This window comes from Melanostigma gelatinosum (genome assembly GCF_949748355.1).
Source record: "Melanostigma gelatinosum genome assembly, chromosome: 15".
Lineage (NCBI taxonomy): Eukaryota > Metazoa > Chordata > Actinopteri > Perciformes > Zoarcidae > Melanostigma > Melanostigma gelatinosum.
This window is the reverse complement of record NC_136648.1, coordinates 16,502,877-16,527,419: the sequence shown is the minus strand read 5'-3', so window position 1 is coordinate 16,527,419 and position 24,543 is coordinate 16,502,877. Positions and strand designations below refer to the sequence as shown.

Here is a 24,543-nt window from a genome sequence, read left to right as displayed (position 1 = left end):
CTGCAGGTAAACACGGTTATCTCTGTCAGCACTGTTGCCTTTGTTTAGAATGTTTGCGCTGTTAGTATTGTTAACATTAGCTGCTAGCAGCTGGTGCTGCTTTTGGAATTAAAAGATATTCTCTGAATTTAGAATAGTAGGAGGTCAGATAAACCCTTTAAGGGGCGCTGAGGCTAAACATTCACTGTGGCCATATGTTGTACCCTGTTGTCTCCATGTCCTCATTTAGTGCAGTCCAATCAGCGCTGGAATAAATGCAGTTCAGTATATTTGTCTCTCTGAGGTTTATTATGGTCCTTCGCTGGGCCTCTCCCTCTGCTGCATCACTCTGCTTCATGGCTGCCGCCTGCTGCTGATGATGCTGATGCTGATGTCATCACCGCCTCCCAGCATCCCTGGCACAGCAGCACCGCCATTTTCCCTATAGTTTCACCCTGACTGACGGACAGACAGGGCCGCTGGAGCGTCCCACACCCATCCTCCTGTTTTATCCATCCGGCTCCTCGCTCCTCCCTGTCTCTCTCTAGTCTCTAATTGACGCACCGCTGCGTTCAACGCTCTCCAGCCCGCCCAGCGCTGCTAAAGCTGAGGCTGACTCTCCTCTCCGTCCCCCCGGCGGATTCTCCATGTATGGATGCGCCAAGGAAAAGGATGCTGTAAGCTGACCAAAGACTCAGAGAGAGAGAGAGAGAGAGAGAGAGAGAAAAATACAGGCTGCTGAGGAGATTCTAGAAGGAGGCACCGGAGGATCCGGGCGCTGTTTTGAATGGGCAGAGGATTCACCCCCTGCGATCGTCGAGTTTGAGTTGCTGAGGTAAGACACGGCTCCTTCGGATATGTTTCCCTCTGAGCATCATCGCTGCTGATGGGTGTCGCGCCGTGGTGAAGGCAGTGTGTGTGCGTGTTTGTGATGTCGAGGCCTTTTGTACATGTGAGGCGGTAAATAAGGACGGTGCGTCAGGGTGTTTGATTCCGCTGATTGTCTTTAAAAAAATACCTACAAAAACGACACGCCTACTCAATACATAAATGATCTCTGTAATTGTCATTTGAGCTCTCGTGATGTGTGCTGAGCTCCCCTCTGACGCAGTGTTGGATGATTTGGGTGTTTGTGCCGTTTATGTTTACGCGGCCTGTCTTTGAGGTGCGGCAGGCAAAGCAAGATGGAGGAGACAATATTTACATGGCTTATACAACTGTATGGTAAAATGTCCTCTCAAATGTTCCGAGAGTGTGCGTCATCCTCGCGTTCATCTGTTAGCCTCGATGTGTCATGGCTTATTATAAAGCTGTTGAGGAGGAATGGTCTTTTTTTTTCATCGATTGAGGCAGAAAAGATGGAGGTGCGCGGCGCTGCCCTGAAGTACTACCGTTAAAATCTCCCTAAATGAATCTGGCCATCAACAGAGAAAAAGATGAAAGACATCCATAAAGGTTTTAACGAAAAAACCAACAGTATAGAGGCTGATTGTTGTAAAGATGCTGAAAAACACGACAGCTATTCTCCACATACAGGAACGTGTGTTGTTTTCTTTGGGGAGAAGCAGTGAGCAGGTACAGTTTCATCGGCCCTGATACTTGAGGCCAAGGGATGATGCCCAAAGAATAAGCAGCCATTTTACTGTAGAATAGCAGGGATGATGATGGTCATCCTGCCAAATAATGTCCCAGCCATTTAGTCAGCATGACTCTCAAACGGACTGACTCACGGCTTGAAAATGGAGCATGTGTCTCAGTCTTAGCTGTTTGGTTCAACTTACAAGGCCCACTCTTCAACATTTAATTATAATAACAACAGCAGACCATGGATGATTCAAATCATCATTAAATCTGTATTTTTAGATATTTATCCTGGTCAAAGGTGTAATGAAATGTATCATGATGGAAAACAAAAGCCCCGTTTCCATCTGCAGGTTGGTCTGTATCCTACATGTTTCTGCCTGCAGCGGTGCTAAATCCCTCTTATTGTCTACCTGTGCAGGTGCCAGGTGTGTGTCTGTGCAGCCACACAGATCTTCAGCTCTCCTGCTCACTCGCACACCCTCCTGCAACATGGCGGTGGCTTCAGTGAAGGTGGCGGTGAGGGTCCGACCCTTCAACTCCAGAGAGATTGGGAAGGACAGCAAGTGCATCATTCAGATGACAGGAAACACCACAAGTGAGTATATGAATTCAAGTCATTTGTTATATTAAATCTGATGAATGTGGATTTCAACATTTCACTGTCATGGGAAGAAAATAAGTAACGTTCTGGCTGTAACGTTCCTCAGTCAAATTACAATCATTAACTTTCTACATTGATCCTGTTTTGGTTAAAGCCATCATTGGATTGGAATGTGTTTTGCTCATTGTTGCTTCTTCTGGATGTTTGAGCTTCGCTGTGCAGTATGACGTAGTTTGACACTAGAAGGCTGTTTTTACATTGATCTGCTGGAGGGGAAAGTGTCTCTGTGATCACCTCACATCTGAGTTTAACACAAAGATTATAGATTAAGATGGCACATAATTCGACACAAAGGAGCAGCAAATATATTGCTCATTTGGATGAATTCATCAAGAAAGAAACACACACTGTATGTAATCTGTGAAATACTGCAGTGATGTGTAATGTTAAGGATCAATAATATAGTGAAAACAGCTTCCTGAAATATTAAACGCTCTATGTTAATGACAGAGAGCTTTTCCAGTCTGCTAACCTCAATCACAACGTGTTGATATAAATAATTGAGACGATCTGATGAAGCAGTTGTCAGGTCCTGTATCTTAAAGTCGTGGCTTTAGAGTGCGACACCCAGAAATGCAGCGACGTCCTGCTGTTCTTTTGATCATATTCCTGCGACCGACATTGAGACAAGTTTAGCATTTCACCCCAGATATCTGCCTGGCTTTGCCCTGCAGCAACAAGAGAGTGGGCCGGGAGGCATGCAGCATCATGGCAGCCAGAGAAGGAAACAAAAGCGCCAGTCAGGCCTGAATCCTGTCCGTGTGTGTGGGATGTAGCGACAGTCGCTGCAGGGACCAAACAGACCTCCTTGTTCTGGTTGAGCCCAGACGCCGGGTCAGCTGATGCAAGTGTGTGTTTGCGTGTGAAAGACAAACACGGAGTATGTCAGCCTGTTGTGCCTGTCTGTGTTTTTTAATGACCTCATGAGAGTCAAAGATTCAAACGTGAATTATTTCAACTCATTAACTTCCCTGACATCTCACCGTCGTCCTCTTGTATATTTTCTGCATTCTGGTCACACGCGGGTCACACATGTTTGCTTCTGGCTGAGTGGACCTTTCAGCAGGATGTTGATGTGTGTGCTGCTATATCGAACATGTCCACAGGGGGCGATGCTGTGTGTTGAGTTTGCAGCCGAAAGAGCATCTGCTCCCGCTCAGTTCTTGTTTCATGTTCTCCGTGCCCGTCACCGCCCCCCCCCCCCCCTCTAAAAAAAGGCTGAGTGGTGCTGCTTTTGTTTCTGACTGTAATATAGTAAGTCCTCTCTGAACCGTGTGTCCTTTCTCTCTCTTGAGTTAGAGGTGAAGTTATTTCAAAGTATTTCAATGCCACGTCTCTCTGATGATGACACATTATAAGCTGCTACCAAGAATTTAAAAAATCACAATGTAGAACATTGACAAATAGCAGTACATGCTTTAAGTTAAACATTATGGGATTGCATTACTGATTATAGATATTATTTCTGAGCAGTTGTTGTTATTTGCACGTGAAAAGCAGAGAGGTGACAGGGACATCAGTTAGGAATTAAATCAGGGACGTAGACATCACAGTGTAGACAGATTGTATGAATCTTAACCACAAGTCAACAGTGCTGGTCCCACATTTCCATGTTTTGGTGGTTGAAGTTCAGTTTTTTTCCAAAAGCACATAAAAGAAAAATGCATTTTCTCTCCATTGATTTGATGCATTTCTGCCAACTGTGCATTAATCACAACTTGACTCGTCATGAATTCTGGATCTTTCTGCAACTTTCTCTCACTTCTCAACTTTCCCACAACCAATATTTGTTTGGACACTGAATGCGGATTTCAAATGAGTCTTCTGCTCACAATATTCTCATTGTTGTTTCCAATCAAGAGGAAACGTTACAGTATTTTCTTTCCAGACACCAGAATGGGATTTTTTTCTGGCGTTGTTTTTGAGAACACGACACCTTTTGAAGGCAGGCGGCGACCTCCGCGTCTGAAAAGTGAAGCCAATGTGGAAGTGCCTTAAAACATAAAATCCAATCTATAAATCAGGTGCAACGAGACAAATGGTGTGAGAGAGAGAATGTGTTGTATTAAAAGAAATGTTTTTACCCAGTTTGCTGAAACTGACAGTAAATGAACTGATGTGAAGGACTATGCAGGTAATTAGGCTGACTCGGTTTCTGATGCTTCTATTTTACTCTGTTTTAGCGATCCTGAACCCCAAACAGCCGAAAGACAACAAGAGTTTCAACTTTGACTATTCTTACTGGTCACACACCACGGTGAGTTTTACTGCGTCAGTTCGTTTCATAAATACATGTCCTACTAGTCAGATAAGAAAATGAAGGATTTGCCCTAGATCAAGCCCCTATAATTGATATGAGATAATATATTGATTCAAACGTGAGCATTTCTCCTAATGGTGGAAGAAACAGGATTGTCTTTTTGATTTTCAAGCTGTGAAAAATGAAGTCTCTCTCATTTTTTCTCTTTATTCTTGCTGCGATCCCTCTCTCTCTCTCTCTCTCTCTCTCTCTCTCTCTCTCTCTCTCTCTCTTGCTCTCTCTGCAGCCCGAGGACATCAGCTTTCACTCCCAGAAGCAGGTGTACAAGGACATCGGCGAGGAGATGCTGCTCCACGCTTTTGAAGGCTACAACGTGTGCATATTTGCATACGGCCAGACAGGATCGGGCAAGAGCTACACCATGATGGGACGACAGGAGCAGGACCAGCAGGGAATTATACCTCTGGTAAAACAGAATACAGTTCTGACCAACAATTAAACACACAATCCAATTCTCTTTTATCACTGTGAAAACAATACAAACAATCAACAATGCAACCTTGACCACATCAATTACTCTCTCTTTTATAGCTGTGTGAAGACCTTTTCACCAAGATCCATGGCAGCAATAGCGACAACAACATGTCTTACTCAGTGGAGGTGAGTGACGTCTATTTGTTGTGTTTTGTATTCTATTTCCCCCTGAACGTCTACTTAATGACTCGTAAAAACATTTTGAAACACGTCCGGCTCCGTGCCTGCTTCCAGGTGAGTTACATGGAGATCTACTGTGAGCGTGTGCGCGACCTGCTGAATCCCAAGAACAAAGGAAACCTGCGTGTCCGAGAGCACCCTCTGATGGGACCCTACGTTGAGGATCTGTCCAAACTAGCCGTCACCAATTTCAACGACATCCAGGACCTGATGGAGTCTGGAAACAAGGCCAGGTAATCAGAGCGGGACTGAATGACAGTGACGGACTCCTTAGACGTTTGCGCGAGTCGGTGGATGGAGAAGATACGCGGATGAGGAATTTGGATGTTTTTGTAAATAATTCAATGACTGGAACAAATGACTGATGGAGCTGATCATGTTTGAGTCAATAATATGCACCTAACACAGCATTTTACCATTTTTTGCAGGACTGTGGCTGCTACCAACATGAATGAAACCAGCAGCCGCTCCCACGCCGTCTTCAACATCATCTTCACGCAGAAAAAACACGACATGGATTCGGAGAATACCTTAGAAAAGGTTCGGACAAAAAGCTCTTGCCTTAGAAATCACCCAGTCGGACTGATGATGTTTTTCTGCTTCTCAGACAAACAAATCAATAAGTGGAATCGTTTTATTCTTCTCGTTTCGCCACGGAAGCATCAGAAGAGATGCTACGAGGCAGAACATATTTTATTGCCTTTTATGACCTGAGTGGAGGCCGTCTGCGGTGTGGTTATCTGAGGAACGTGTTGTTGAATTGATCGATAACACTTTACTGCCAGTTCTCCCGCTGCAGTTTCAGGTGAAATATGTTCGCTGAGGTGGATGTTTGATATTTTGTGTCATCACAGGTCAGCAAGATCAGCCTGGTGGACCTGGCTGGCAGCGAGAGAGCCGACTCAACCGGAGCTAAAGGAACCAGGCTTAAGGTGAGAGGAGGATACTGTTTTTAGGTCGTTTTCAATTGAATAACGACTCCTTGAACGCGGTATTTCAAATATAAAGAATACATAAAATGTATGAATAGATGGAGAAATACTCAATAATATTACTCAATTATTTGCAGGAAGGAGCAAACATCAACAAATCTCTGACTACGCTGGGGAAAGTTATTTCTGCTCTGGCTGAACAGGTATGTTTTTTTTCACACTTGTCATTAAGAATATACCGTTACAAATTATTTGTATTTCATGTTGCCTAAATAATAAACGCTGCCATTTCTCTTCCAACTATCAGGAATCGGTACCAAACAAGGTCAGTAATGCCAACACGTTTGAAACTTCAAATGAAATGTACAGCCGACAATATTTAAAGAATATTTACAGATAAATTGTGCTTATTTTGTGTACAGAACAAGAAAAAGAAGAAGGTGGAGATTTTCATTCCCTACAGAGACTCAGTTCTGACTTGGCTACTGAGGGAGAACCTGGGTATACACACATGATAATAAACCTTCGTTTTTACCCAAATAACACACACTTTCTCCGTCAGTTTACTTATTGTCTTACTTTGTGTCTTCTAGGAGGAAACTCTCGTACAGCCATGGTGGCTGCCCTCAGCCCTGCGGACATTAACTACGATGAGACTCTCAGTACCCTCCGGTGAGTAAAGTGTCTATAACCTCTCTTTTTGAAGATCATTAAATCGGACGTTTCCCTTACAATCGGGGCTTACAGTCGCTTCCTTCTCACTATAGGCCCATATTGTCATTAGTTGATCATTGTAATTCAGTATTGAGAGGCTGAGGCATCACGGTTTATAGCTAAATGGCTTCTTGACGTGGATGAGCTCTGTCCCTTTAGGTACGCTGACCGGGCCAAACAGATCCGCTGTAACGCTGTGATCAACGAGGACCCCAACAACCGTCTGGTGCGTGAGCTGAAAGAGGAGGTGGCTCGCCTCAGAGACCTGCTGTTTGCACAGGGCCTGGGAGACATCATCGAGAGTGAGTGTCGCACAGAGAAACGCTCTCACTCAAAGAAAATGCACTTATACAGGCACACACACACACACACACACAAACCTGCATTTAGACTCATTGTGCAGTTTCTTTCCGACTGCACATGTAAGACAGAGGATGACAGTTAAACTTGTGGGAGACGAAGAGTGTGTGTGTCTCTCACACTCATTTTCTTCTCTCCTCTGTCCTATCAGCGTATCGCTGCAACGGCCCGGTCGTCGCTGGTTTGAAATGTGTGTATAACTCGAGCAAGCCTGCGCTTTGCAACTAATAGAAGTGAACCCTGAGCCGTCCTTCCTCCTCCACCACACCAGAGACCGAACTAATAAGGCCAAGAGACTCTATGTGAAGTCAGACATGACATGAATTCAGTGAAATATATTCAAATCCTCCTTGATTCTTCAGAGCAACACCATAATAATCTATGGTTGCTGTATTAAGTCAGTCTTTTCTCAGGAATTCTGCAAAATGGCCTCCTTTTTTCTTTCCATTTGTTGTAGTTTTCATGGTAATACATGATTTTTGTCTCTCATTTAATCTGGGGTGTCCAGCCGTTTAATACTTTCATCCTCGTAGCACAATTTAAAATTGGCTGGGATTTCTGAGAAGCTTTGCTCTGTGATCCTGTAGCCGTTCATTTAGAATCTGAACAGCCGGACTCTTTCTTCTGCAAAAAAAGAACAGAAAAGCAGACAGAGTCCAAGGATTTTGTATTTTTACGAGACTAGTGATGATGGAAGAAAGCACTGACTGAGGACGCCATTTTAGATTGCTGACGAACTCCTTTTTTTGCATCCTGGTTCTCTGTGTGTGGAGCTAATTGAAGCTGTGAGTCAGGTGCTTAGATGCCTGCATCTCTGAGAGCTGTGCTACCAAAGGCTGTGCTGAACTCTTTGAACACATTAAGACATGCAAAACATATGAAAAAAAAAATCAGGCTGTATTTGTTCATATTGTCATGTATATACTTTTTGTTTTATTTCTCTTGACTATCTCATGCTTGCGAGCTTGTCGAGTGTGTCGGAGATAAAAAAAAAAAAGCTTCTGATCTCTGACTTTCAGTTTATTTGGCATTTTGTGCTCTACCAGTTTGAGTTTCTCTTTCCTCTCTGTCTGCGATGGCTTTGGGGAAATGACGTCTGCTTCTTTGATCCATTATTTGAGCTTTCTCTTCTTTTTTTTGTACTCCTTCCCTACCCTATTTATTTCCTTTGTATCTGCGTGTACCTCTCAACCCCTGATGTCTCTCCTTAATTACCCGGCGTCTGCTCCGTCCTTCCGTCCTTCTGTCCTTCTGTACTTCCTTCCTTCCTTCCTTCCTGGCTCACTTCCATGCAACGCCTCTCTCTCTGGCAGACCTGTGCGATTACAAGAACTTTGTGAATAATCGCCAGGCTGTCAATCAAGGGGGTGATCTCTCCGCAGTGTCCAATGCCATGACAGGAATGAGTCCCTCCCCCTCGCTCTCGGCCCTGTCCAATCGCGTCGGGACCATCAGCAAACTCCATGACCGCATCTTCAGCCCGGCCAGTGAAGAGGCCATCGAGAGGCTCAAGGTAAGAAGGGCGATGCTGAAATTGTTCAGGAAATGGTAGATTCGATATGGGCTTGTGGACGGAGATACGAGGCCAAAGAAGGAAAGCCTCTTGCTGAATCCAAGATTGAGCAAAGTGAATAATTCCATTTCGTATCATTTTTAGATCTCTGTCTTCATTTTGCCAACAGGAAACCGAGAAAATCATCGCAGAGCTCAATGAGACGTGGGAAGAGAAGCTGCGGCGTACAGAGGCCATCCGTATGGAGAGGTTCGGCAAACATATTCATGCATAATTCATATCAGATTGTTCTCCCCTAGGAAATGTGTATTAAACCTACATTAGTCAATTGCATGGTAAATGGACTTGCGTTTCTAGTCTTCCGACACCACATGTCGTTCAACCATTGGCACCCATTCATACACTGATGACGGGAGCTACCAGGCAAGATGCCACCTGCCCATCAGGACGTATCTAAGCATCCACACCCATTCACACACCGATGCTCAACCTTCTGAAACACAGTCGCCCCTAAAATTACACACCTGATAAAAATGTTCAATACAAAGGAAGCATTGTCCTTCATCAGCATAACACGGTCAGTAAATTCTGGTCTGCTCTTCAAGTGATGAAGAATAATTCAAGCTACAGTGGTGGAGCCCGTCAATGCTTTACCAAATTGCGCTTTAGATATTCCTGCTGGTAATGGACTACCTTTGATGGATGGACCCTTGAGCAGAATGTGGGCGTATACGGTCTTAAAGGATATGTTGTGTTGTTGGATTGCCAGACTCCTTAGAATGTAAGAATACACCATCTTTTTAGCCGAGCTTGTGATTGCTTCCTGTAGAGAGGCCCTGCTGGCTGAAATGGGTGTTGCCATGAGAGAAGATGGAGGAACTTTGGGCGTCTTCTCCCCGAAAAAGGTACCAGGCTCGTCACTGCATTTACAGCATCTGTACAAACACACAAACACTGAAACATATTTGTCATTATTTCCCTTTCAGACGCCTCATCTGGTGAATCTGAACGAAGACCCGCTGATGTCAGAGTGTCTGCTGTATTATATCAAAGACGGCATCACCAAGTAGGTTTTAACAAATATATATTTTCAATTGTTGAGATTTAATCCAGAAACTGTGCCGTTTCTGTGAATTTGTCTCAATTGTTTCACCTTATCTTCCCTCAGGGTTGGCCGTGAAGATGCCAAGTCTCGCCAAGACATTGTTCTCAGCGGCCATTTTATCAGAGATGAACACTGCACCTTCAGCAGCACCACGAGTCCTATGGGAGAAGGTAAAGGCTGGCTGCTCTCTCTTAAGATTACAATGTTGTAACATGTAAATACAGATTAAAGATGAAGACATCCATGTATGTTAAAGTCTTTGTTGTAATAGTTCTATAATCTTCTCTTGAACAGGATGTGTCATCCTGGAGCCATGTGAGGGGTCAGAGACGTACGTCAACGGGAAGCGAGTTAGCTCTCCCACTGTGCTGGTGTCTGGTACGTGAGAAGGTTCATGTTATTTTCTTACAAAAGATGTAAAACAAAGTAACTGTACCAAGAGAGTAAATAGAAAAAAAATGTGTCAGGAGGAAGCGATAAGTCTGTGTCACATTTTTGTGTTTGGAAATAAGGAAAGCTTCAGTCTTTCTTTTGTTCATGCTAAAACTCTCATGTTTTCCTGTGCACTTTTCAGGGAACCGCATCATCATGGGAAAGAGCCACGTGTTTCGCTTCACCGACCCGGAGCAGGCTCGTCTGGAGCGAGAGAAGACGCCGTGCGCCGAGACGCCGGTCGAGCCCGTCGACTGGGCCTTCGCTCAGAGAGAGCTGCTGGAGAAGCAGGGCATCGACATGAAGCAGGAGATGGAGCAGAGGTGCGTGGAGAACACCTTATCATTTAATTGCATTTAATTATGTTACCTTTCAAGCATAGAGTTCTGAATCTCTTTCAGGCTTCAGGAGCTCGAAGATCAGTACCGCAAAGAACGAGAAGAAGCCAGTAACCTGCTGGAACAGCAGAGACTGGTGAGTGAATAGAAATACGGTTTATTGTTTATTTGACATTTTATTTTAGATTTACCATTTAAGGTGCCTGATGAAAAGAAATACCAGTTTTTAATCTGAGTCGTGTGTTTTCTTTCAGGACTATGAGAGTAAACTGGAGGCTCTTCAGAAACAAGTGGACTCCCGGTACCTGGAGTCTCCTGAGGAAGAAGAGGAACCCCAAGAGGAAGGTGATCCTGTCACTTTTTAACTGACTCAACAAAACAATCATCTCTGCATCAGGCTTTTATCTGGCCAGAATGTACTCACACATCATGTTCCTTTCCCCCTCAGTGGCGTGGACGCCACGTGAGACTGAGTTGGCTCTGTGGGCTTTCAGGAAGTGGCGTTTCTACCAGTTCACCTCGCTCAGGGATCTGCTTTGGGGCAACGCCATCTTCCTCAAAGAGGCCAATGCCATAAGTGTAGAGCTAAAGAAAAAGGTGGGATGTTTGTGACTGTAAAACATTGTCCTTATTCAGCACTGTGAGATATGCCATGTGTCATGTGCCATTCTTATTTTATATATTTTACTGTAAGAGACTGCAGAGTGCAAATATGTCATACTGTGATGCCGGTGATGCGAGAGGCAGACTGCATGTTTACCAAAATGATTTAGCCCAGTGAGTCATCACAGTATAACACCCAGTGCTGCATATTAAATGTGAGCTCTGTCCAGTCATCCATCGAATGAAAGGTGCATATGACGAAGCATTTTCTTCAGCCAAAATGAAACTCTACCGCTTCAAGTCTCACTCGGGTTTTGATTTTCCATAAGCAGAAAAACAAACTCCAAGAAATGTTGGTCATTTTGCGAACAAAGGGGATGGCATCTCACGGTCGCCCACCGCTTGTAGAAATGGTGTTGTTTAATGAAGACAAACATTCCCATATCACTCTTCTTCTTTGTTGTGGTGATAAAAGGCTTGGAATTTATTTTTGCACGTGTAACGACACGATAGGATGATGTGACGCAGGAGCATATAAACAAGCAGCAGTCACTCATGTTTTATGTCTCACGTCGGCCACAGGTTCAGTTCCAGTTCGTCTTGTTGACGGACACTCTATACTCTCCCCTGCCCCCCGACCTGCTGCCCCCGAGCATCGCCAAAGAGAGGGAGAGACGACCTTTCCCCCGAACCATTGTCGCTGTCGAAGTGCAAGATCAGAAGAACGGAGCCACGCATTACTGGACTCTAGAGAAACTCAGGTACAGTGGTTTTGTCATCAAATAAAAAGTAATTACAGGGTTAAAAGCTCATTCCACGGTCAAGGGCTGTATATTCACCCCTAACATGCTGCCCCCTGCAGGCAGAGGCTGGACCTGATGAGGGAAATGTACGATCGCGCTGCGGAGCTCCCCAGCAGTGCTGTGGAGGACTGTGACCACGCTCAGACCGGAGGTGACCCCTTCTACGACCGCTTCCCCTGGTTCCGTCTTGTCGGCAGGTACGTCACCTCCCTCCCGCCCGGAGGCTGTATTGTTTCAAAACTCTTCATCATTGTTTCAAAAAATTCATCATCACTCCCTACCTTCTCCTCAGGGCTTTTGTGTACCTGAGTAACCTGCTGTACCCGGTGCCCCTGGTACATCGCGTGGCCATCGTCAGTGAGAAAGGAGAGGTGAAAGGCTTCCTCAGAGTGGCTGTGCAGGCCATCTCAGGTACAAATACAGGTTGAATATCAGTCTTGTCACAGTCGGATGCTGTTGAACATGTTGTAGCTGTTCTTTTGTATCAAGAAATGACAATATAACATCTTATCTCTCTGTTCTGTCCCCGTTCAGCTGATGAGGAGGCCCCTGATTATGGCTCTGGTGTGAGGCAGTCAGGCACTGCCAAGATCTCCTTTGAAGATAAACAGTTTGAGAAGGTACTCATCGGATGGTGATTCGTACTGGTCTTCTCTGAATGTGTCCTGTGCAACCAATACAAGTCGAATATCATTTAAGCACAAGTGTTTTTAAAAAAAAAAAGAGAGAGAGTTGGAATTTGAATTTCTTTCTGAATGTAAATGTTCGGTGTAAATGGGATCCAGGCTGATTGTTTTCCATCTTGTTCCAGTTCCAGACTGAGTCGTGTCCTGGTGTTCTGTCCCCCATCAACTCCTCCGAGGAGCTGCGAATCGTGGAGGGCGAAGGACCGAGCGCAGAGATAGGAATCTCTGCCGATGAAGTCAACAACAACACCTGTCCAGGTGAGGTTTACCCCACTGATGTTCATGGTACACCAGAGCTCAAATATATGTTTTAGTTGGAAGTAAATGGATCTAAAAAGTTTTAATCCCAGACGCGTGTGTTTTCTTGGAACCATCATAGAGGCTCCCCGCAGCCCAGTAAAGAGCTCAGGTCTGGATCTGGATCTTCCTCTGGACCTCTCCCCGGAGAAAGCTCTGTCCCATCTGAAGATCAGCAGCACCTTCACCTTCAGAGTCACCGTCTTACAGGCCTCCAGCATCTCAGCCGAGTACGCCGACATCTTCTGCCAGTTCAAGTGAGTTCCAAGAACGTCTCCACCAAAGTCCTGTTGATAATATTGTCTATCTGCTGCACATTTCTTACTTAATGCCTCTTGTTTTTTTGTCACAATCCTTTTCTGTAAACAATAGATCGTGCACACATATGCATGCACATTTACACCTCTTAGAAGCATTGTTGTTAAAGCTCACACCACATTGTGTTGGCACGAAATAATCTGCAGGAAAATGATCTCAAAAAGATGCAAAACAATGAGTTCATTCGATTTGAATCACCAAGTTGTAGTTACAGATGCTGCACAAGAATGAAATCAATCAATAATGAAATGAACACAAATGTTCAATGATTGTATATGTTTGTGGTTCGTGGCAATGATCAAAATGACCAGTGTGCGAGGTGGTCAGCCTGATGCGTTTGGTTGACATGATGTGCAGGGCGAGCAAAGGGAGCTCAGTCTTACATAACGGCTTTTTTACTTTCTTTAGCTTCATCCACCGCCATGACGAAGCTTTCTCCACTGAGCCGCTGAAGAACACGGGCAGAGGACCTCCGCTGGGCTTCTACCATGTTCAAAATGTACACAGTGAACACAACAATCACACCTATTACTAGAAGATATTTCTGATTGACAAATAGTTTTCGGAAGGCTGTGTTTGAGTTGTATTCTCTCTCTTCTCTGACAGATCACAGTGGAGGTGACTAAGTCCTTCGTGGAGTACATCAAGACTCAGCCCATCGTCTTCGAGGTGTTTGGTCACTATCAGAAACAGCCTTTCCCTCCGCTCTGCAAAGACCTGATCAGGTCAGGAACCTTTCATTTCCAGACGACGACGTGGTTGTGAGGCGACATTTTTCGATGGAAAGAAAGTTTCCTCATGTTTGGTTTCTTTTGACTTGTCTTTTTAGTCCGCTGCGACCTTCCAGGAGGCAGTTCCCCCGGGTGATGCCCTTATCCAAACCAGGTCAGCAGTGACATTTAATGGACATTTAATGTGTCTCATTTAATGTGCCTTATTTAATGTGCCTCATTTAATGTGCCTCAAAAGCTTTTATTTATTGACGATATGATCTCCGCGATCTGCTCTATTTTCCTGAATTTGATATTCACTGCAGTTTAGTTCGTACAGGCTGGTTTACTCAGTCTCGCACATTAATCTGCTCTCTCTCTTCGTTCCTCCAGTGCCGGCCACAAAGCTCAGCACTCTGACTCGCTCCACCGCAGGACCTTGTCACGCCAAATACGACCTCATGGCCTTCTTTGAGATCTGTGAGCTGGAGGCTAACGGAGAGTAAGTTGCATCTTTATGGCTGTGTTTCCACTTCACTTCCATAAAGAAAGAAACATGAGCTCATGCTGTGTTCAAGACAAATACTATGTCTTCAGATTCTGCAGTGAATATTATCATTTCTGTTAAAACAGTTGAGTACTAACATTTAACACATTATTTTCTTTGCTATAGCTACATCCCAGCTGTTGTTGACCACAGAGGTGGGATGCCCTGCCACGGCACGTTCCTCTTACATCAGGTCTGAGATGTCACACCAAATCACCAGTTTCATATTCATATACTTCATAGAGAGTGTTGAAGATCATGAGCTTTGGAAAAATCACTTTCCAGATTGTCTTGTTCCTGTATCTGTCATCCAAAGATCTGGGAGAGAACTTGTTTTAATAGCAGTGTTAAAGTTTAAAAACCTGGAAAGATTCAAGCCTGGATTTGAGCCATTTTAGCCTGGAATGTTTTTTTTTGTCTTCTCCACTGGAACTCCAATTAAAAAAACTGGTTTCTTCTCCTGACTCCACAGGGCATCCAGAGGAGGATCACAGTTACCATCGCTCATGAAACAGGAAATGATATTGAGTGGAAAGAGGTGAAGGAGCTGGTTATTGGTGAGTGACAAGGACAATTTGAAAACATTTTTGGCCGAGTTGGTTCGATTCTAGTCGGAAGAAATCTTTAAAAGTTCAGTTTTTCAAACCGGATTGATCCCAACATGACTTGTTTGACTTCAGGCCGTATTCGAAACACACCAGAGGCTGATGAGACCATCATAGACCCCAACATCCTGTCCCTCAACATCCTGTCTTCTGGATACTTCTGGCCGAAACACAACGACAAGTATACATTTCAGACTGATCTTTAATTGACTGACTGTTTCTTTTTTCTCTCTCTGTGTACTTGCTGTTTGATATTCCACAACAGTTACCTCTATGAATTAATTAACTCACCTGTAACATAAAGTCAGATCAGTTACTTTGGTTCGTATTTTAAACATTGCTCCAATGTGCCTTTTATAATGAAATACTGTTTTGGCTTCAATGCGTTTTTCCGTTTGCATGGATCAGTATGGTTTGCTGAGTTCAAACTTTTAACAGCTGCAGTTAAAAGTTTCTAACTCGTGTCCTGTTTCTCTTCATCCTTTGCTAACACCAGCGTCTCCTTGGGAGTTGATGATAGGTATAAATGACAATCATTTAAAAAAATCTTTTTCATCAATTAGTGTTTTCCGATAACAAAATGGTCAATTGCTGACAGGCTTTTCATGAGCTTCACACTTCTTTCTTTTTAATATGCAAATAAATGTATGTTTTTCACATTGCAGAACTTTCTACCGATTTGAGGCAGCATGGGACAGCTCCATGCACAACTCTCTGCTTCTGAACAGAGTCACTCCCTATGGGGAGAAGATCTACATCACCCTCTCTGCTTATCTAGAGGTACTAAGACTGTCGACTAAAACGCTCAGTCAACGCTGAGCATAAATACTTGTTTAAAACCAAGAGCCAAATTATAACCAGACCCTTCTGGATTCTGATTTGTTGCTGTCTTATATTTAGATGGAGAACTGCACTCAGCCAACAGTGATCACCAAAGATTTCTGCATGGTGTTTTATTCCCGTGATGCGAAGCTGCCGGCCTCTCGCTCCATCAGAAACCTCTTCAGCACCGGCTGCCTCCGGCCCTCTGAGAGGTACCGATTTATGGACACCCAGTCTGAATCTTACACTTATTCTGGACTCTGGATCTCTCATTCTAAGAAAGGTGCTCGATGAAATTGGCAGTTCAATGAAATACGTCTCTCTTCTTCTTAGTAACCGTGTCACTGGCGTCTATGAAGCCACTCTTTGCCATGTGGCGGACAATGGAAGTCCAGGTGAGACCGAAATCAAAGACAATAATCAGCGAGAATTACGATAGCGTTTCCTTTTCAACTAGTGTTTGTATTTGGGTTTAACATACTCACAGAACATCTTTTTCTTCAGGCATGCAGCGGCGTCGCAGGCGTGTGCTGGACACCTCGGTGGCGTACGTCCGAGGAGAGGAGAACCTGGCTGGATGGAGGCCTCGCAGCGACAGCCTCATCCTGGACCACCAGTGGGAGCTGGAGAAACTCAGTTTACTGCAGGAGGTCAGTGTGTTGACTCAATAGGTTTGTTAGTAAGATGACATCTAGAAAAGATACATTATATTGTCACTGGAACAAGTGCAGCTTATTATATTTGGATTGAGCCTCACAAAGTCCATCTAAATTTCTTTAGGTGGTCCACGAGGTTTTTTATTGGTTAATTGAACCCAAGAAGTAGAACATTTTTCTTAATCTTTCATTTTATCTCAAATCCAACATCACCAAACTTGAAGATACAGGGTTTCCACTGGACAGGAATGAGCTTAACGATGGGTGGATTAGGTGATGACATATCTCACCTTTCAAATCACCCCCCAACCGTGTGAACATTTATTCAAACCAGGTGTTTTAGATTACAAATGACGAATGACTGCAGCTGCACAGCCCAATATCAATATTGTCTGAACAGTTATCTTCGTTTGGACCTACAGTACTTGAAATGTCGCCCGTCCCAGTCAAACGCCCTGCGAGCCTTTCCGTACCACAACCGCTGAAGTCTGTATGCGCTCGTGTTTTTAGGTGGAGAAGACCAGGCACTACCTGCTGCTGAGGGAGAAGCTGGAGGCGACTCTGCTGGCGGGACAGGATGCGCTCTACAAGAGCAGCGACATCAGCGATTTTGCAAAGAGTCCCGTCCTCAGCCACAGTCCCGGCTGCAGCCCCGCCCTCGACAGCCCCAACCAGAGGCAGAGGGAGCTGGCTGCCAAGGTGACTGCTGCTCCCCGGGGCCACCAGTACACTTTTTTTACTTGATTTTACTTTGAAGTTACAGTTTTCATTCAACATCATCTGTGTTTTCACTTCTTTCCTTTCCAGTGTCTGCGTCTGCTAATGCACACCTTCAACAGGGAGTACAGCCAGGTGAGCAGCAGTGCCAGTGAGAGCAAGGTGAGCCCCAGCCTAGGCCCTCTGACCCGGCCCGCTAATCCTTCTGAACCTTTAGCGTTTACCGCTGTACCCTCACAACATATTTAAGCCCCGCCCTTCAACCACTCTCTGCCATTCCATTCACTCCTTATTCAGTCCTTTGTCTGTACAGATTCCTCTCTTTTTCTTTCTTTCTTCCTTATCTCATCTATTTTCAAATCACTCGGTTGTCTTAACCTTGTGTCTTATGTCTTTATAATCACTCAGTAGACCGGGGTTATTCTCCACAAATAATAATTTCTTCAGCTTCAATAAGAAACTATTTTTTCAAGATAATATTGACTCAGGTTTACTCCAGATTTAAAGCCATGTATCCATAACTCATACCTATGATTTAACATTTCCCCTCGGACTCATCCCTCACTGCCCCCCCTTCTTAAGACACTGCAAGGCTTCCACCAACCTGATGCTTCTCCTGCATGTCCTCTCTAACATGTTAATCAGCAAAGGTGCTCTTACATAATGAGGATTACGATAGTAAAGAGATGGTTTTTACAGTACAATGCAAGAAAATGACAAACATTCTGATTGGATTGTTTTCCGAATGCACGTCGGTGTTGTTTGTGCTTAATTGTCTGCTGGAATGTTTTGTCTGTACCTGTGTTTGTCCCTTTTGTCTTGTGCGTGTGTGTGTGTGTGTGTGTTGTGTGCTTCTCCATGCGTGGTTTGTTGTGAACGTGTTGCTGTGTGTGTGGTTGTGTGTGTGTGTTTTAGCTTTCTGAGATGTCTGCGTCGCTAATGAGCAACTCCTCGTCTGGACTGAGCACGCTCACTCCGTCCTCTACCTGCCCCTCACTGGTCGAGGGAAATTATGACATTAGGTATGTGAATTCGTGCAGTATCAGTTTAATACTATTGGTCTGTCCTGTTTTACATACTTTGCTACACTGTGCCTGAGAAGACAAATAAAGCAAATGTTGTGTTTCAAGAAACATTTAGCGTCAGTTATAATCAAGAGATAAGCTGCAAATGTCCTGTGAGTACAGTGACTTCTTTGGTGATGCAGTAGACATTCTTTCTTTGCTGTGCACCAAAATACTTAAAATAAGAGTACAGAAGTATGACCAGAACAATTGTAACTACGTTTTTATGCTACTGGGTAGTTTAATCTCTGATAATATATCATATTCTATGAACTGGTTAGGTTTTGTATTCCAAAGCTTAATCTGCAATGAAACCAGTATCTACAGCTGTAAAATTAATTAAGCAGAGTAAATGAAATGTAGTGGAGTGGAAGTATAAAGTAGAGCAAAATAAAAATACTTTAAAGTCCACTCACTCACAGCTAAGACATTTTCACATTTTAAAATGTGGTTTTTTTTGTAGTGAATTAATAAGAAGAGTATGTTTTTAAAGTCAGATTTACAGGCTGAGACATAGTGCTTTGAATGAAACCATGTTCCTTTTGTCACATTAAGAACATCTTGTTTGTGTTGTGTAGACACACTGAACCCAGTTCAGGAGCATCCACACCAGACCTGGACCCGTACAGCCCCGTGGACAGAAAGAAAGCTCTCAGAGGATGCACCTTTGTTCCTGACATACAGGAGATCCGTGTCAGGTCAGACCACGCACACAATACTTGATTTTGAGTCACTGTGGAGAAAGCTAAGCTTTTACTTGTAAATGGCAAACACCATTGTTTTTATTTGGGGAACAAGCATCCTTTAAGAAAGAGTTTTATTGATTTTGTCTTAACATTGATATTTATTTCATCGTGTGCAGCCCCATTGTGTCAAAGAAGGGTTACCTGCACTTCCTGGAGCCGCACACCAGCGGCTGGATGAAGCGTTACGTGGTGGTGCGCAGACCCTACGTCTACCTGTACCGCAGCGAGAGGGACAACGTGGAGAGAGCTGTCATCAACCTGTCGTCTGCGAAGGTGGAATACAGTGAGGACAAACAGACCTTACTGCGGGTACGACCGAGCTTCAGTTCAGTAAAACACGGTTTTAGATGAATTGATGAATAGTAACACACTGAACCTGAACGAACTGAAGTAACCTCATGTCTACAGACACCCAACACGTTTGCTGTGTGCACTGAGCATCGTGGAATACTGCTGCAGGCCACCAATGACAAAGAGATGCACGACTGGCTGTACGCTTTTAACCCTCTGCTAGCCGGCACCATCAGGTGAGTGGTGGAGAGACTGTAAAGAGAAAATCCCCCTAAAACATCATGAAAAACCGTTTAACACAGCTATTATGTTAATCTCACACATATGAAATAGAACAGCGGCAACACTTTCCTATAGTCAGTAATTACTGTGAACATGCCAATCAATTAACACAACCCGGATCAGCGCTGCCCAACCTTTTTGTCTTGTGACCCCTTAAGACACAGTAGTGTGAACCTGTGACCCCTCATTATGGTTTCTGTGTGGACATGAGGTCTGAGCACTTTAATCAAGTTGTTTCATTTGGAGGGTTTTTTAGAGGCCTGAAGAGTTGAACAGTTCCAGTGTACTTCTCAAGAACAAAAACAAAATCAGAAAAACAAATAATAGTATTGAGCAGAAATATCTGGTGGCCTCTTCCCCTCTTTCTTTTTTGAACCAATGACCTACATTGTCTTTTAGTCTGCGAACCGCAGGTCAGCTCTATATCCAAACATTTTAAATTAGTCCACACAACTGAGAATCAACTAATTAAACTAACAACTAACTATAGACAATGAACTTACCTGAAATAACTCAGAATATTGTCTCTATTTTTACTACAAATACTGCCAAGGTATTTTGTCTTTTTAGAAAACTTGATGGGAAATTGCCACAACTGCTTTCCAAATATTTACAAGGTACATTTTTTATTTTTTTGGTCTTACTTCCCCTCTCTTCCCCCCTCTCTCCCCTCAGGTCAAAGCTCTCCCGGAGAAAGTCGGCCCAGTCGGTCCCGTCTGCTATGAGGATGTGAGAAGTGAACCGGCCTGGTGGAAAACAACAAACAAACACACAAAACAATACAATCTAAAGGCTCAACTCAGCATCCTGCTCGAATGAACATAGACCATATAAACAAACTTATACATAAACCACTTAAATAACCCTCTGTATGACGACTGTCCCACTCCCAAACATCACTCGATCGCTCATCCCTAAAACCAACAAAACTGTCTTTTCTCTCTTTTTTAAGTCGCCACCTTACAACCCCGCATGGTGTGCTCCCTCCTGACCTTTAGCAGAAACATAAGACGAACTAACTACCCTAACCTGTTAATACACTTACCCCTGCTGGGCGTTGGGACTCGTTTTTATCAGCTTTCATGTAGAAATCTGTCATCTGTAAGACTACCATTCCCCTGTAGAGAGTTAGTATGTGGTCAGTCCCTCCTTTATTCATAATAACTGAAAATAAGTCCCAGTTTTAAATCAGCCATTTGTTTATTTCTAATTAACGCCATCGGGTGAGGGGGAAATTGCCGCTTTGTAGAGCTGTGTAAAGTGCAGGGATGATCGCTCCATACAACCATCATATATTGTACATTACCTCAGTTTAGATTGGCTTGGTGCTCTACAGCAATAGAGTATTTGTCTCACTGCATAGGTTTTAGACAGCAAACAGATCAGTCATTTTAACGTTGAAGTAGCACGAGGGATTTGTTAGGACAAAATGGTACGTTGTTGTTCTTGTGTCGTTATTTCTTCAACCGATTCCAAGAACACTGAGTTTGTTGGCTAGATTGAGGCAAAATAATCCATTATCAGGAGAGAGAACCCACGTCCTTCTCGTTATCTGCTTCTTCTTTTTATTTCATAACCCCTTGTGCGTATAGAACCATGATGGAGAAGTTTATTTATTGTTGCTATTGTAGGTTTTCTGCACTGGTATTAATTTGTGACAGGACCACTGACCAGTTTTGTTGCATGGCACTTTATTGTCTGTATTGAGTTTATGTATTGTATCATTTACTCAGTTATTTTGACCAAAGCACTTTTTTTTTTTTCATTGTAAATCGTTGTCTAATGGGCTGCTGTGTTAGCAAATATTTAGGATGTTCGAGAAATAGTTTGCTATATTGGGGAAAACACTTATTTGCTTTCTTGCCGAGAGTTAGATTGATACAACTGTATGATACAGGTACTGTGAAGGCAGTTAGCTTAGCACAAAGACTGGAAGCAGAGGTAGACAGCTAGCCTGTCTAAAAGTAACAAAATCTGCCTCCCAGCACCTCTACCAGAGTGTAACTTTTGGCAAGAGAGCAAATATACATTTTCCCCAAATCTATTGCACTAAAAACGTATCAATTATACCTAAATCAACCCAAGATGTTTGACATGGCAAATAGGCTACACCAGGAGGATAACTGTTCTGTATGTGGCTAGTTTAAAGGGTACAGTGTGTGGAATTTAGGGGGATCTGTTGTCAGATATGGAAAATAATGTTCATAAGTATGTTTTATTTAGTGTATAATCACCTGAATATAGGAACTGTTGTGTTTTTGTTACCTTAGAATTAGCCGTTTATGTCTACACACCCCTCTTCATGAAGTCCACTAAGTTGGACCGCCATGTTTCTACGGTAGCCTAGAACGGACAAACCAAACACTGGCTCTAGATAGGGTCATTTGCGCGTTTTTTTGCTGTGGCCACCATAGTTACACACGCTTGGCACGCGGGAGACGTTTCAGTTGGTTGAAATCTGCAACCTCACCGCTAGATGCCGCCAAATCCTACCCACTGGCTCTTCAACCGTAATCAAATAAGCACTTATTCTGTCTGCTATGGGCCAGCAGAGTTGCCACAGTAAATACGTTTGCCATTTAAGTCTCATCTAGTAGCTAAATGGAAAGTTGTAATTGACCACGGACCTGTAATCTGTTGAAGGTTGCTTTGAGTGGGCAAGAGCGTTGTCCATGCACCAGATAGTGCCTCCCTTTCTTCACCTCTTTTTCTTCTCTCCCTCCTTCATCGTCGTCTTTAACGCCAACACTAAAGTTAGCTACACGTGTCCAAGATTGAGCTTTTATGTAGAGTAAAAGTAGATGCTGTGAATCTCTTTTTTATATTGATGATCTATGTCAACGTTTCGGAGAGTGAATATTATCATTGATGCTATAGAATATGTTGGTATAGCCTGTAACAGTACAGCGTATATATCTCTCATTATCATCCTCTGTAAATCTTGCATTTAAAAGCAATCCCCCTCTTAGCTTTTGTACTGTAGCTGCTAGTCTAGATATTTGACAGCTTGATGCGTGTGTCAGAAACCAGTAAAGTATGATTAGCTTGGTGTTGTTATGACTTCAATCTCCCGGGATGGTTTCTAGATGCTTTTACATGCTGTGTGTTATTTTGCATTATACCAAGATGACCCCAAATGTTGGTTTGAGATCAATATTATCAGTGGAAGGAAAAAGGTAACAAAAAAACATGTTGCCTTTGCTAAAGAGAATTTCTAAGGTGGACATAATTTAGAATCTCGATAGTATTGTTTGCATCTAAAGGGATATTATCCGCATCTGTTTTTTTACATTCTTCTTTTGTAACTTAAAGACGTGGTCAGCCAACCATTTCTTCTCTCCCATTTTCCTCCTCTGTCTCGTCTGACTGGTCATCTTTTTGTTTAACCTGATTTATAGTCAGATGACTGAACGTATTCAGGACTGTACGCCACAGGCCAACCAACCTGTTGAGCAAAGCAGCCTAGTACTCATAAAACCTGTTCAAAATCGGACCAATAAAAAGTCATATTTCACATTTAGCTTTGTTGCTAACGTAGGGCTTCTTTGATTTAGAAAATGATATTCTGTCTGTTCGCAAAACATTTATTGGGATTACATCATTTATTTCTGGGTCATTTTGGTAGAATCAACTTTGTTGCTTTATATATATATGTATAATATATATACTGTATGTTGTCTCCTGAAACAAGACAAATAGAAAGTTTTATTTATAAAGTTTAGAATCATAGATTAATTATGGTCTTAAAGTATATTGCACTCATGCACAAGGCATCTTTATTTAATATGATTTTGTATGATGATGTTTTAAGAATGTATGGAGAATACTGGTTTGCGTTGACTACAACCCTGTCCTGAAGGGAGAAGATGAGATTCTGAAAATTTTAGCTTCAGCAATCAAACCACCAACAACACTGCACCAAATTGCATTGGTTTTTGTCTGGTTTTGTGTTCAAGTGGCAGATGACTCGCAATGCTTCCAGCCCAAATAGTTTAACGGTATGATGTTTTTAAACAAAACACTTTGTGAGATACTTTTGTTGCACTGGCCAATAATTGTCGAAAGGTGAATGAGTTGATTCATTTATATTTGGCTGCTTTTTAACTGTCATAGCTCTGGATCTAAGCATGCAGGTCCACTTATCTTCTGCTGTCCTCTGACCCTCTCTCCTGCCTTACCGCTTGCTAATGACAACAGCATCCCCCCCCCCCCCCCCCCCCCTGAAGTGCTGCTTGTAAAGTATTGTCATTCATGACCCTTGTAATGACTAACTGGAAACCTTCCTCTCGGCTCTGTCTTGTATATAAATGGAGATTTTCTGTGTTGGGTCTCATCACACAGATGATATTAACTCTCTCTTCCTCTACACCAACATGAATAAAGAATAACTGGCCTGCTGCTTCGTCAAGGGTCACCCCAGAGTAAAGAGTGCTGATCAGGGATCAGTTTTGCACATTTCAGCTCAGTGTGGGTGAGGTGGCCATGATGGACCGGATAGATGATCCCAGGTCTGCCACTCTTGCTCTGAGCTGCTTGACAGAAGCAGAAACAGGCCGAAGCCTGTGATGAAGTCCTAATCTCAGCGCTCGCGTTTATCTTTTGAGTGTTCTGGAGTTCTTTATCATGTCTGTGGACACGTAACAAAAATTGTCAAGAAAAAAAAAATAAGGCGAATAAATAAATGAGTGTTGAAAATGATGCAACATCTTAGTGTGATGTGTTTGATTGTTGCCTTTATCATTTTTTTGCAAATGTATTATCAGCACACAATATGGCACACAGGACACCTGACATCGTGATTGAT

At 43.3% G+C, this 24,543-nt stretch overlaps 1 protein-coding gene across 1 annotated transcript; it reads left to right on the top strand.

The window, feature by feature from the left end:
- Positions 1 to 688: 688 nt before the first annotated feature.
- kif1ab (kinesin family member 1Ab) lies at positions 689 to 24,378 on the top strand. The gene is made up of 49 exons (XM_079285119.1): positions 689 to 814; positions 1,982 to 2,158; positions 4,408 to 4,481; positions 4,771 to 4,950; positions 5,076 to 5,144; positions 5,253 to 5,431; positions 5,627 to 5,738; positions 6,053 to 6,130; positions 6,268 to 6,333; positions 6,438 to 6,455; positions 6,553 to 6,631; positions 6,724 to 6,802; positions 7,004 to 7,146; positions 7,356 to 7,394; positions 8,518 to 8,717; positions 8,887 to 8,966; positions 9,547 to 9,622; positions 9,704 to 9,783; positions 9,886 to 9,992; positions 10,117 to 10,200; positions 10,397 to 10,577; positions 10,656 to 10,728; positions 10,847 to 10,937; positions 11,041 to 11,189; positions 11,778 to 11,956; positions 12,058 to 12,195; positions 12,291 to 12,409; positions 12,533 to 12,618; positions 12,810 to 12,942; positions 13,064 to 13,238; positions 13,708 to 13,798; positions 13,906 to 14,024; positions 14,129 to 14,184; positions 14,403 to 14,511; positions 14,683 to 14,749; positions 15,029 to 15,113; positions 15,237 to 15,342; positions 15,658 to 15,681; positions 15,827 to 15,941; positions 16,062 to 16,195; positions 16,317 to 16,378; positions 16,488 to 16,633; positions 17,150 to 17,338; positions 17,447 to 17,518; positions 18,272 to 18,378; positions 18,999 to 19,118; positions 19,283 to 19,475; positions 19,575 to 19,693; positions 20,415 to 24,378. The coding sequence occupies exons 2-49, from the start codon at positions 2,053 to 2,055 to the stop codon at positions 20,470 to 20,472; spliced, it is 5,145 nt and encodes a 1,714-aa protein (XP_079141245.1). The 5' UTR covers positions 689 to 814; positions 1,982 to 2,052; the 3' UTR covers positions 20,473 to 24,378.
- Positions 24,379 to 24,543: the final 165 nt, after the last annotated feature.